Below are 13,397 nucleotides of genomic sequence, written 5' to 3'. Positions count from 1 at the left end.
CTATTGGACGTGTTTTCTCTCTCACGACTTCCTCCTCACTCTCCTTAATTATACAGTCTCTCCAAAGAGGCAACAGAAACCTTGACCCCAAATCCTTGAGCTGGCTGGGCCCTGGCCGTGTTTCTGACCCTAAACTTAGGCAAATGGTCCCATGGCAGGGCCAAAAGAGGGGCAGAGATGGCGGCATATTCTTCTCTGGGATAAACTGTGTTCATTTCCTAAAGGGTACTGAGTCCATGGGCAGTGTCCTCCCTTCTTCCCCCAACTCCTCCATCTTTGACCAAGTGTGAACTTCCTTCTACTTGTCCTGGGTATATGGTTTGTGATGCCTGCCCCAGGTACCAAAATCCCTAGTTCTATCTTTGAGGTTGTTGGCTGTGCAAATGCAGAGTAGGGGAGGGTGTCCATGACCCACCAGAACTCACTGCCTTCTCCCCACTAGACTCAGCCTTGACATCTCTGACATGGGCAGTGATGAGGAGCGGAGTTTGCCCAGAACATTTGCCAGTCACTCCTTGAATCTGCCTGGAGGAGGCTTGCAGGCCTGGGCAGAGAGGACTGGTCACCGAGCAGCCATCAAGGGGAGAGCCTCACTTGAGCTGCCCTACATATCAGTGGAAGAGGCAAGGAGTGACACAGTGGAACAGCAGGTAAGTGGGCATATAGTGGACAGGTGAGCCAGTATACTGTGGAAAGACCTTCCTGGTTCTGTGTGCAGAGGCAAGCTGCAACTAGCTGTGTGACCCTGGGTAAGTCACTTAACCCCAATTGCCTCACCAAAAAAAAAAAAAAAAATCCAGAGGCAAGCTGCAAAGTCGGGATGTGCTGCTTATTGCAGTCTGAGGCTAGACCTTGTAGTACCTTGGTCTAGCCAAGCCCTTCTCAAAAACCTGCAGTGGCTCCCTATTGCCTCAAGGTATAAATAACAAACAAAACAAAACAAAACAAAAAAGCATGGCATTGAAAGCCCTCCACAATAGGATTTTCTCCTTTCTCTCCTGGCATTTAAAAAAAATTTTTTAACTAAAGAAATAAAAGAAGCATTTCCATAACATGGTAGAACCAGGCTTATTTCCTATTACTCCTTTTTACAACTCTAGATTCTAGCCAGGAAGTCCTCCCTCCTCTCCTGTGCCCTATAAAATCACTAGCTATCTTGTCAGCCCAGCTCAAGTACCACCCCTCCCCCATAAATCCCATCCCCATCTCTTCCCCTTGTCTCTCCAACCTCAAATTATCATGTCTTTATTCCTCCATGTGCTTGTTTTCTCTTCACTCCAGTGGAATGGAAGCTTGTTGAGGGTAGGAACTGTTAATATTGCTTTTTCTTTCCATTTCCAACACCGACACAATGCCTCCAGTATGATAAGTTTTGACCTCATGGGCCCTTTTTTTTTTTTTTTTGGTGAGGCAATTGGGGTTAAGTGACTTGTCCAAGGTCATACAGCTAGTAAGTGTCAAATATCTGAGACTGGATTTGAACTCAAGTCCTCCTGACTCCACTGCGCCACCTAGCTGACCCCCTCCAATATGATAGTAACCAATTAATAAACATTTGTTTCATTGAATTCGATAGAAGGAAAATCCCTCTACAGCCTTAATTAAGATTCAAGAACATTTTTTTCGGATCTCAGCCTCATTCTGCCCTTCTCAATCTGCCCCCCTTCGGCTGCTATGTTCTTTGTAGAAGCAGACTGTGAGACCCAAGGAAATACCTCCATTCCCAGGAAATGGGCTATTGATGATCATTAGATTCTAACATTTGTGATATTTGACAATGAAACTAGACTATGATTGAGAGAACTGGCCAGGAGTCAGGGGAGATCAATCTGGCCTCAGACACTTACTATTTGTGTGACCCTGGACAAGTCACTTAACCTCTCTTTGCCTCAGTTTATTCATCTGTAAAAGTGGGGATAATTATAGTACCCACCTCACAGGGTTGTTGTAAGGATCCAATGAGATAAAATTTATAAAGCACTTTACAAACCTTGAAATGCTTTGTAAATGTTACCTGTTAGTATAACAGCTATTATTCTCTATAATTCTGTTGATGGTATATGTATTGTTCCCATTTCACAGATGAGGAAAATGAGACTCAGAAAGGTTAGGTGATTTGCCCAAAGGCACACAGCTAGTTAATGTCTGAGTCAGGACTCGAACCCAGGTTTTCTGGATTCCAAGCCCAGGATTCTTCCAACATTACCACATAATGGTATAGTGAGATATACTAGAAAGAACGCTAGACTTGCAGTTATATAGATGTCTTGGGTTCAAATCCTGTTTGTAATATTTATAGCTATGAGGAGAAGTGAACAGAATACAGGAATCCAAGTTTAAACCCTCCCTCAGACACTCACTAGCCGTGTGACTCAGGGCAAGTTATCTTAACCTCCCTCAGCCTCCTTTTTCTAATCTATATAATGGGGATAATAATAGCACCTATCACCCAGAGTTGTCAAGAGGATCAAATTATATATAATATAATATAAATAATCAATAATCACATATTATTGGTATGGAACATCATAATGTATTATATAGGTACTATCATATAAAGTGCTTTGCAAACCTTCAAGCCTATATACTTCTTTCTTCTTTCCTTCTCTTCTTCCTCTTCTTCTTCTTCTTCTTCTTCTTCTTCTTATTATTATTATTATCTGAGTGACTTTCAACAAGTCCCTTAATCTTTCTGGGCTTGCTCCATTTTTCTTGGCTGTATGATGAGAAGGTTGAAGTAGATGATTCCAAAGGTCCCCTCTAGCTCTAAACCCTATCGTTCTAAACTTTATTTGTCCCCACTTGTCCCCCCCACAGGAGGCTGGACACACAAGCAAGAATTAGTAGAAATATATTCAGTTGAACTGATGGAGGCTTGGGGGCCATATTCACACCCATGATCCTTCTAACATTTGCCCAAACTCCAATTTGGGAAAAATGGAGATGCTGGAGCCCAGTCTCTGACTGGTGCAGAGAAATGGTGACATTAGTCTCATCATCTCCTGCCCCGCTCAGACCCCATCTGATATGTGTTTTCCACTTGTGGACTCTATATTGGCGAAAGGACATTGGCAAACTGGAAGACATCCAAGATGGCGGGAGGACTAGAGAACAAGCCAGAGAAGGATCCATTGATTCATCTGGAACCATTTAGCCTAGAAGAGAAAAAGTTTACGGTAGATAGGAGAGCTTTCTTCAAGTATCTTCTTCTGTCCCATAGGGCTGAACTAGGAGCAGACATTTGCAAAGAGGTAAATTTAGATGTGATGGGAAGAAGAGTTTCCTAACAGTTCTATTCCGAAGTGGTGTGGACTGCTTTGGAGGGTAACAGAGGAGTCTTGTTCAGGTGCTGGTTGGATGAGGTGGCCTCTGTGTCCCCTTCCAGTTCAGAAATTCTGTGGACAGAGGTAAGAAAAGAGGGTCAGGAGCAGCTAGGTAGGGCAGTGGATAGAGCACCTGCCCTGGATTTGGGAAGACCTGAGTTCAAATCTGGCCTCAGACACTTGACACTTACTAGCTGTGTGACCCTGGGCAAGTCACTTAACCCTCATTGCCCCACCAAAAAAAAAAAAAAGACTGGAAAGGTAGAAAGGGGCCAATCCATGAGGGGCTTGAGATGCTCAGACAGAGTTTATATTTGATCCTAGAGGTAATAGGGACCCACTGGATTTACTTTAGGGAAATCACTGAGATATTGTGAAGGTTGGAGTGACATGGAGAGAGACTTGAGAAAGGGAGACCAAGTAGGAGACTTTTGCAATAGTCCTGGTGAGAGGCAATGAAGGCCTTAATTGGCGGCCAACAGAGTGGAAAGAAAAGAATGGATGTAAGAGGTGTTATGGAGATTCAATGCTTAGATCTACAGGGTGAGTGGAAGTGAGGGGTCAAAGATGAATCACTTCCTCTCCTCTAACTCTCATTTTCCTCTCACTGAGATTTCGATCCTATGTGACTTGAAGGATGGTGATGCCCTCCTAGAATTAGGGAAGTTCAGAAGAGAGGCGGGCTGGCAGGGAGGCGGGGCAGGAAAGGGAAAAATTACTCTGGGTCATGTTGAATTTGAGTATTGGGCATGCTGTTCTAAATATCCAAGTGAATATCTGTGTTATAAATCTCCATGTAACTATCTATGGGGCGAGGAGAAGAAATAAATTTAGGACATGTTGAATTTGAGTATTGGGCATGATGTTCCAAAAATCCATGTAAAATATCTGTGTTCTAAATATCCATGGTGATGTGAAACTGGAGTTCAGGAGAGAGACTGGGGCCTGGATATATAGATGTGAGAGTCATCTGCATAGAGATGGAGCTGATGAAATCCCCCGAGTGGTAGGGTATGAAGAAAGAGAAGAGGGTGGAGGGCTTATGCCCACAGTGAGGGGATACGGCATGGGTGCAAATCTAGTAAGAAGTAAAATGAAATTGTCAGACAGATATGAGGGAAGTCCAAAAGAAAGCAGTATCACAAAACCCAGAAGGGAGAGGATAACTAAGAGACGAGGGTGATGGACAGTGTCGGGGACTATAGAGGAATCAAAGCGGATGAGGATGGGGAAGAGGCAGTTAGTTCGATTTGGCAATTAAGAGATCACAGGTGATTTTGGAAAGAGCCGTTTCAGTGGAAGGATGAGGTTGGAAGCCGGGTTGCATCGGGATGTAAGCAGGGAGAGGAAAGGAAGTGGAAGCAGATACAGAGAGGCAGAGTTTGACTCCATGTAAGGAAAACCTTTCTAATAATCAGAGCCGTCCAGAAGTGGCTTGAGCTGCCTCTAAAGGGATTGTATTCCCTCCTCACTGGAGGTCTTTAGGCAGAGGAGGGATGGTCATTTGTCAGGTTGGCGGAGGGATCCTTCTTTAGTTCTGGGTTGGACTGACTAGCTGACCTCCAAATCCCCTTTCCAACTGTGAGATTCTGCGATTCTTGGGGGGGGGGGGCGAGAGGTCGATTCTGACATCCCTTCCGGCTCTGATTCCTCTGTCCCCCTCCCCTTGGATGCTTCCTCGGGTCCCCACCACATTGTATTTATTCTCCAGTGATCAAGAGATGGGCTATGAATCTTTGGGCTGAATAACTCCCATGATTCCACCAACCATTGTCTCCTGGGGTAAGCTAAGCTAGGAACTCCAGGAGAGTAGAGATGTGAGTGATTTCAACTTTACATCTCCCCTGAATCCTTGGTGCCCATTTGCGTCCTCTGACCTGTGATTTGGCTAGTGTAGGTAACTCCCAGTGAGAAAATTCCCTCTGCCATATCAGCACCTTCCCACCCAACCCCCCAATTTTCAATCTGGGAGCACTACCTGAGGACACTGAGGAGGGGAAGGTTTGCTTGGTCACACAGCCAGTAGGAGTCATTGACAAGACTTGAACCCTGACTCATAGGCTGGTTCTCTATCCACTGAACCACACTGCCTCTCTCTCTCTCTCTCTCTCTCTCTCTCTCTCTCTCTCTCTCTCTCTCTCTCTCTCTCTCTCAGATACTTAAATTTTATTAATAACTATAATAGAATAAATATAGTGTGAAATAGAAATAACATACTATAAACCAATAATGTACATTAATCAACATATGTCATTATAAATTATTACTATCATAAATAACTTATAATTGACATAAATGAATATATAATATCAAATATAAAAGATCAAGAATTTCATCATTGGAAGAGACATTAACTGTGGGAGGGGGCTTTTCTTTCCATAGAATTCCATAAGCACATTGTCTTACACCCTTAATGTTAGGAGGCATGCTGGCCAGGGTGCTGGTGTTAGGGTTAGGTCTAAAAAACTCTCTGGGGGGGCAGCTAGGTGGGCGCAATGGATAAAGCACTGGTCTTGGATTCAGGAGGACCTGAGTTCAAATCTGACCTCAGACACTTGACACTTACTAGCTGTGTGACCCCTGGGCAAGTCACTTAACCCTCATTGCCCTGCAAAAAAAAAAAAAAAAAGCTTCTCTGGGCCTACCCCTTCAGTAGGCTTGGGTTAGGCTGGGCTCCTCTTCCTCAGGGTCTCTCCAGGCAGGCCTCCAGTCATGGAATGTCTTTGAGACGTTGCAAATGACCCCCATCTTTTCTAGACCATAGCCCACGGGTGAGTTAGGGGTCTTTGGAGAGCACAGGGCCTTGTTGAAGCAGCTCCCCTTTGCCCCAAGGATACCCAACAGCTCTTCCAAGTAGCCTGGCCCAGCTAAGCTATGAGACCTGCAGCAAGTGCCTTCTTCCCTGCTCCGTAACAGGAAGAGTTTGGGCTGGCCTGATCTCTAAGCTGTTTCTCTCTCCTAAAGGCCTTTTTCCATCCTGAGATTCTTTTTCCAGCCCCTGATTCTCCTCACTGAGATCCTTAATCCCTACAGGAATGTGACAGCTCATGGAAGAGGCTCAGGTCAAGGTCTGTTCCTCAAGCTGATGATATGGTTTCTCTCTCAAGAATCTCTGAGAACCTGGAGATTTCCATCCTGCTGCCCAAGGTTAGTTTTTTTCACTCCTTGGGTGGGGTAGGTGGGTGGGGCAAGTGGGGATGCCTCACGGGATATTCTCTGCAATGTGGCCTTGACTCAAGTTCCTTCCCTCTTCCCACCAGTAGCTGTAATCTGTCCTTTCCCATGGGTAAGACCAGAGATGGAGAGCTCAAGAGACTTCCCCCTTTGACAGAGAGTAAGAATAAGGCTCCCAGGGGCAGCAGTGGTGCAGTGCGTCGGATAGAGCACTGGCCCTGGAGTCAGGAGGACCTGAGTTCAAATCCAGCCTCAGACATTTATCACTTACTAGCTGTGTGACCCTGGGCAAGTCACTTAACCCCAAATGCCTCACCAAAAAAAAAAAGAATAAGGCCCCCAGCATTGGTCCAGAGTTGATAGCACCAGTCCCTGGCTCACCTTTTAAAAAAAAATTATCTACCAAAGGAGACTATAGGAGAATTTAGCCAGCCTTGCCTTGGTGGGACACTCCTCAGTCCTTCCAGGGAAGACAGGCTGCCTGGGGGGAGGGCATATGAGATGTTTGGGCTTGAAGGAATGTGTGCCTGGGGTAGAAATCCCATTCAGGTGCTCCTGTTCAGACCCAGGGTCCAGCTTTCCAGGGACGGGGTAGAGGGGCTGAGGGTTTGTGGGACAGGCAGAGGGATCACCTTTTCTTCTACTACCCATCTCCCAGTAGCCCAATGGTATCCACTGCTTCCCTGGTACTGTGGCTGACTCTGGGCACCTTTAATCACCTTTAAATCATAAGCCTGTGGTTCTGCTGTCTCTCTTTCTCCACTCTTTTAGCTTTTTTTTATCTACTTCTGTCCCTCTCTGTCTCCCTTTCTCTCTGCCTGTGTATCTCACACCTATGTCTCTCTGTCTGTCTGTCCCTTTGTGTTCATGTATGCATACATGTCTGTGTGTCTGTCTTGTTTCTTTCTCTGTATACACAGCTCTCTGTTTCCTTTTCTGTGCTTGTTTCTTGGGGGAGCAGGATTCTTTCTTTGTGTATGTAACATGAGCACATCACCCAAGCTTTCCATGGACTGGACTTGATCTCGGGACAGCTCCAATTCTCATTCTTTAGGTTCATGTTGTCCCCACCCAGAGTTCCCTTCAGGAAATCTTCAGTGTGTCCTAAAAATAGCTCACCTCTAGGCATCCAGATATGGGTCTCAGACCTCTTACACATACTCAAAGTAGTTATGCTTAAATCAGGTGAAAGACATCCCTAATTCAATTCCACAAAAATGAGGAACATACATAGAATGATCACAGCAGCCCATGAATAGCCTATCAATCCCTCTCTGATGAGTCCCACCTTTTCATGAGGCCCCAACTCCTTCAGGCTCATAGTATAATAGTTTGGACTCCTTGGGGTTGCTAGAGAGGAAATTCTCTGACATTCAGCCCTGGTGGGCAGTGGGCACAATCAAGAAGACTAAGGGGAATCCCTTCCCAGAGCCTTACTAGCGAAGTGATCCTTAGCGAACTGCCCAGTTTCTCTCAGCCTTGGTTTTTTAATCTATAAAATGGGGATAATGACAGCACCTGGGTTGCTGTGAGGCCCAACTGAGATATTTACAAACTGCTTTTCAGGGGGCAGCTAGGTGGCACAGTGGATAAAGCACTGGCCCCCCTGGATTCAGGAGGACCTGTGTTCAAATCCAGACTCAGACACTTGATACTCACTAGCTGTGTGACCCTAGGAAGTCACTTAACCCCCATTGTTCCGCCTCCCCCCTAAAAAAGTAGTGTTACAAAATGTTTTTCAAACCTTAAAGTTGCTATATACATGCTGCCTATTTTCATTATTATTTTCAAGGATGCTATGGAGGCATCTAAACTTATGAGAAACTCAAACTCTACCCATACGGAAAAAAGAAAAACAACTTTGGAACTGGTAGGGAAGCAGGTTTCTTTCTCACTGGATTTGTACCATCCAGATGACTCATTATAACAGAGGGTAATAATAAAATAATAATAGCTAGAATTTATATGGCACTTTGAGATTTGCAAAGCTCTTGCAAATATTTTCTCATTTTTCTCCTTACAACAACATTGGGAGGTGGATGCTATTATTATACCCATTTTTGCAGACAAGGAAACTGAGACCAACAGAAGTTAAATGACTAGGGCGCAGCTAGGTGACAAAGTGGATAAAACACTGGCCCTGGATTCAGTTAGGACCTGAGTTCAAATGTGGCCTCAGACACTTGACACTAGCTGTATGACCTTGTGCCAGTCGCTTAACCCCTCATTGCTCAGGGGAAAAAAAAGAAATAAAGAAAAAAGAAAAAAAAAAGTAGATGACTTGCCAGGATCACTCAGATCTTAAGTGTGGAGGTCAGATTTGAACTAGGGTCTTCCTGACTCCAGGGCTAGCATTCTTTCCACCGCACCACCTTGCTACCAGGTCTCTCCCATGTTGTGGCCCCTCTGTCACTCTACTCTCTTGGAAGGGTCAAATGTCCAAGCTTCCTGTCCTCAAGAGGTTGGCAGGGCTCAGGAATGAACTCCAATGGAAACAAAAGTTACATCTCTATTTCCATGTAATTGGTTTCCCTTGTAATCCTTACGTATTCTATTTTATGCATTAAAAGGATCCATGGGCTTCACCAGATTGTCAATAGGGTCCAGAGAAGAAAGAGTTAAGAACCCCTGCTGGATAGGAAAGTCACAGGGAAAAGTCTTTAAGAAAAGCTTACAGGGGCAGCTAGGTGGCGCAGTAGATAAAGCACTGGCCCCAGATTCAGGAGGACCTGAGTTCAAATCAGACACTTGACACTTACTAGCTGTGTGACCCTGAGCAAGTCACTTAACCCTCATTGCCCCACTCCACACCCCCAAAAAGAAAGAAAAAAAAAGGCTTACCACCCTTATCAAGTTGATCAGGGAACTCCCCTGCTCTCTCTTTGTCTCCTCCTAGCTCACTTTGGGTCCCTTCCTTTTTCTCTGTCATTCCATCTGTCTCTGACTGTGTCTGCCTCTCCTGTGAATCTTTCCTTCCTTCAGGTTCCCTGGTTCCTTTCCCACGTGCCTGTTTCTCCGTCTGATTTCCCCTCTCTCTTAGCTTCATATTTCACCTTTTCTCATGGCCGGGCCCCCAAGGAACTCACTTGGTTTCTACCATCCCACAACAAGAGGGGCTAAGTAGGTGGTCAGGCCACAAACAACCATATGCCTTACCTTACCAGGGACCAGCAACATTCAGTATTGGCACCAGACAGGGCAGAGAGTGGGGAGGTCTAGATCTTTGGATCTGAATCTATTTCTCTGTGTTTTGTGTTTAATTTTGTGTGCGTTTTGGGGGGGGTACATGTAGGTATTGAACCCCCTGTGTTGGAAAGAGCTGAAAAAGACCACGTCTCCCCGATCATGTGGTGAGTACCTCTGATTTTACAGTAGTAGAGGCAAGAAGGGGAGAGATGGGCACCAGAAGGTTGACCATGTAGACTGCCCTGCCCAAGTAACAAGATGAATTGGTTGGGGAGAAAGGAGGTGGCGAGGGAGTAAGCCAGATATCGAGTAGTGGCCCTTAGTAGCCCAATCTCTATTTTTCTAATATGGTCTTTGGTCTTGGGTAAGACCTTTCCCCTCTCTGATCAGTCAGTCAGTCAATAAGCAGCCTTGGTTTGTTTAATCCCCCATCAAATAGGGAACTGTACTTGATAATCCCTCTAACCCTCTGTTGTTGTTTTTTAAGTCAAATATGGTGCTGACACCTAAACCAGGAAGAGCCAAAACAGAGAAAGAAAACTGCAGACCAATTTCTCTAATGAATATTGATGCAAAAATATTAAATAAACAGATACCTGGGAGGGTCAGTCAGATACCAGGGCAGTCCTAATGAAATTTCCTACCCTGGTCCTGAGACCCGAGGCTTCAGGCCTTGAGGACACAGGTGGGTAGAGACCATGAGCCCAAATACAAAAGACATAGATACACACAGGGACTGAGACATACATTCCTCACACGTTGCTCTCTGAGCTACCCATCTCATGCCTTTGTACAAGCTGTCACCCAAGCCTAGAATACCCCCACCCCACCCCATTTTCCTTCAAAGCTCACTCAAAGACTTTCTGGACTTCTCTATCCCTTCCCCCAGCTGCTGGTGCCACACCCCTCCAGCTTGTATTTATTTACAAATACACTGTATTTACAGAAGCTAGGTGGTACACTAGGCTAGGAATGAGGAAGGTTCATCTTCCCAAGTTCAAACTCCAGCCTAAGACACTACTAGCTGGGTGACCCTGGGCAAGTCACTTCACCCAGTTTGCCTTAGTTTCTTCATCTGCAAAATGAGCTGGAAAAGGAAATGGCAAACCACTCTAGTATCTCTGCCAAGAAAACTCCAAAAGGGTCAGAGAGTCAGGACTCAAAAGATTCGTATTTATTTTGGCATATATTTTTATGTATAGTAAATCCCTGATAAATGTAAGCTCTCCAAGGATGGGGAGTGTTTCATTTTTTCTTTGTATCTCCAGCACCCACAAATAGGTCCTCAATATGTAACTTGTTTGATACCCCAAACACACTTAGATTCAGATCCTGAGAGTCACTTTTTAAAAAAAATTACAATTATTAATTTAACATTTATTTGACAAAATTTTGAGATCCAAATTCTCTTCCCCCCTCCCCCCAATTGAAAAGACAAGCAGGGGCAGCTAGGTGGCATAGTAGACAGGCCACGGCCCCTGAAGTCAAGAGGACCCGATTTCAAGTGTAACCTCAGGCACTTCCTAGCTGAGTGCCCCTGGGCAAGTCACTTAACCCAATTGCCTCCCCCCCTCCCCCGCCAAAAAAGCAAGCATATTATATCAATTATGCATGTGAAGTCCCATATTAGCCATATCAGCTTGGGATAAACCCTGTGTACTATTCTCTCTGTATCTCTCTCTAGCTTGATTGTCCAGCAAGTCCTTCAGGAGCTCAAGCAGTTTCATGGAGTGAGTATGAAAGTATTCTCGAGTCCCTCAGACTTCGGGCTAGTGCCCTGCTGGGCTCCTCCAGGGAGACGCCCTCAGAATTTGGAGGTGACCCTGACCATAGTTCATGCTCAGAACCTTTCTTTTTTTGCTTTCTGAGCTGTGGTTACCACAATGTAATGGAAAGGATGCTGAGACTTGGGAGCCAAGAGACTTGGGAGCCAAGAGACTTGGGGGTCAAGTCCCAGCTTCTCAGCCCAACCACCAGTTCACTCTGTGTGTGTGTGTGTGTGTGTGTGTGTGTGCGCGCCCCTGGGCAGGCCCCTCCCCCTCTCTGGGCCTCAGTTTCCCCATATGTACAATAAGAGTACTGGACTGGATGATTCCAAGGCCCCTTACAGCTTTAACATCCTGTGATTTCTGTCTCTGAGTCACAACATAGCATCATCTAGTTAAAGCTCCAAGGGACCTTATTGTTCATCTGACCCAACAGTGGCTCAGCACATCTTCCCTGAGCCCCACTTGTGTCCGGCCCAGAGGTCTAGGGGCATAGACCAGGCTGGTCTCCTCACTGCTCACCGCGGCACGCGCTGTACGCTTTGGCTCATGCTAGTCGCTCCACTTGGGATCTCCTCTTCACTCTTCCTCCTCCCCTTCAGACCAGCCCATCCTTCACAGTCCAGCTCAGCTCTCCAGTCTCACCTCCTCCATGAAGCCCTCCCAGGATTACTCCATCCTCGGCAGTTGTCTTCCTAATACCTACTGGTATTAAGCCTCCTAATGTGATTTGGGTCTCTATAGGTGTGTCTCAAGTCATCAAACTAGACTGGGAGGGCCTTGAGGGCAGGGACTGACTCTCCAACATCTCTGGATCCCCTGTAAGCCTAGTACATGCCCCTTCAATATTTGGGAGTGAGCATCACTGGGTTCTAAACCCAGCTGTGAGGCCAGCTCACCCTCACCGTGAGAGCCTGGACAAGTCCCTCTCCTTCTCTAGTTCTCAGATTTCCTGTCTGCAAAATGGGAATGACCTCAAGTCTTCAAATCCCTTCCAGTTCTAAATCACTGTAATGTAAGTCACCCTAATCCTACATAAAGCAATTAAAGAACATTAGTAATGTTCAACCAGAGATTAAGCTCTAGGGGGTGGATCAGTGTTGCTGGATTTCAGGGAAGGGGGAGATTGCTCCCTGCACGGCTGAAGTCATTTGGTCATGTGGAAAGGCCTTGGAGGGAATGCAGACTTAGAGCTAGAGAAAACCTTAGACTGCATCCGGCCCAGACCCCTTGTTTTACAGTTGAGGAAACTGAGGACCACAGAGGTGAAGGCCTATGGCCAGGATCACACAGGCAGTGAGCAGTTGAGCCGGAATTTGAACCTGGATCCTTTGACTCTAAATGCAGAGTTCTTTCTGTGGCTCTAGAATATCAAAACCAGAATTCAGTTCTATTCAACAATTTTTTTTTAAGTTTTTATTGATTTCTGTTGTTTTTCTCTATCTCCATAATTTATTTCCCCAGTACTCTCCCCTCCCCCATAGGGTCATCCCATATAACAAATAGTTTTGTTGGTGGTGGTGGTTTGTTTTTTTTTTTTGGTGAGGCAGTTAGGGTTAAGTGACTTGCCTAGGGTCACACTCCTAGTAAGTGTTAAGTGTCTGGGGTCGGATTTGAACTCAGGTCCTCCTGACTCCAAGGCCAGTGCTTTATCCACTGAGCCACCTAGTTGCCCCCAACAAATAGTATTTTTAAAGAGAAAAAGAAAGAAAACGGGCAGAACCTGAGTTCAAATCTGGCCTCAGACACTTAACACTTACTAGCTGTGTGACCCTGGGCAAGTCACTTAACCCCCATTGCCCCACAAAAAAAACCAAAACAAAACAAAAAACAAGAAAGAATGTTCAAAAAGTTGTATAATGTGTAACATCTGTGGACCTCCCCCTAGTGCTAAAGGATGGGTAGGAGTATCTTCTCACATTTTTTACTTTTTAGCATGCTTGTTAGT

The 13,397-nt window shown here is 45.5% G+C and overlaps 1 protein-coding gene across 1 annotated transcript in view; it reads left to right on the top strand.

Annotated features, from left to right (window-relative positions):
• The window catches only part of LOC122744622 (rho guanine nucleotide exchange factor 18-like), a 32,268-nt gene extending 20,104 nt beyond the window's left edge, over positions 1 to 12,164 (top strand). Inside the window, exons 5-9 of the mRNA XM_043990186.1 lie at positions 443 to 650; positions 6,357 to 6,470; positions 9,790 to 9,846; positions 11,368 to 11,500; positions 12,052 to 12,164. Coding sequence (XP_043846121.1) covers positions 443 to 650; positions 6,357 to 6,470; positions 9,790 to 9,846; positions 11,368 to 11,500; positions 12,052 to 12,164 — 625 coding nt within the window. The remainder of the gene's footprint in view (positions 1 to 442; positions 651 to 6,356; positions 6,471 to 9,789; positions 9,847 to 11,367; positions 11,501 to 12,051) is intronic.
• Positions 12,165 to 13,397: the final 1,233 nt, after the last annotated feature.

This window comes from Dromiciops gliroides, chromosome 1 (genome assembly GCF_019393635.1).
Source record: "Dromiciops gliroides isolate mDroGli1 chromosome 1, mDroGli1.pri, whole genome shotgun sequence".
Lineage (NCBI taxonomy): Eukaryota > Metazoa > Chordata > Mammalia > Microbiotheria > Microbiotheriidae > Dromiciops > Dromiciops gliroides.
Note: the sequence above shows the minus strand (reverse complement) of the source record. Positions and strands in the feature narration are given on the sequence as shown.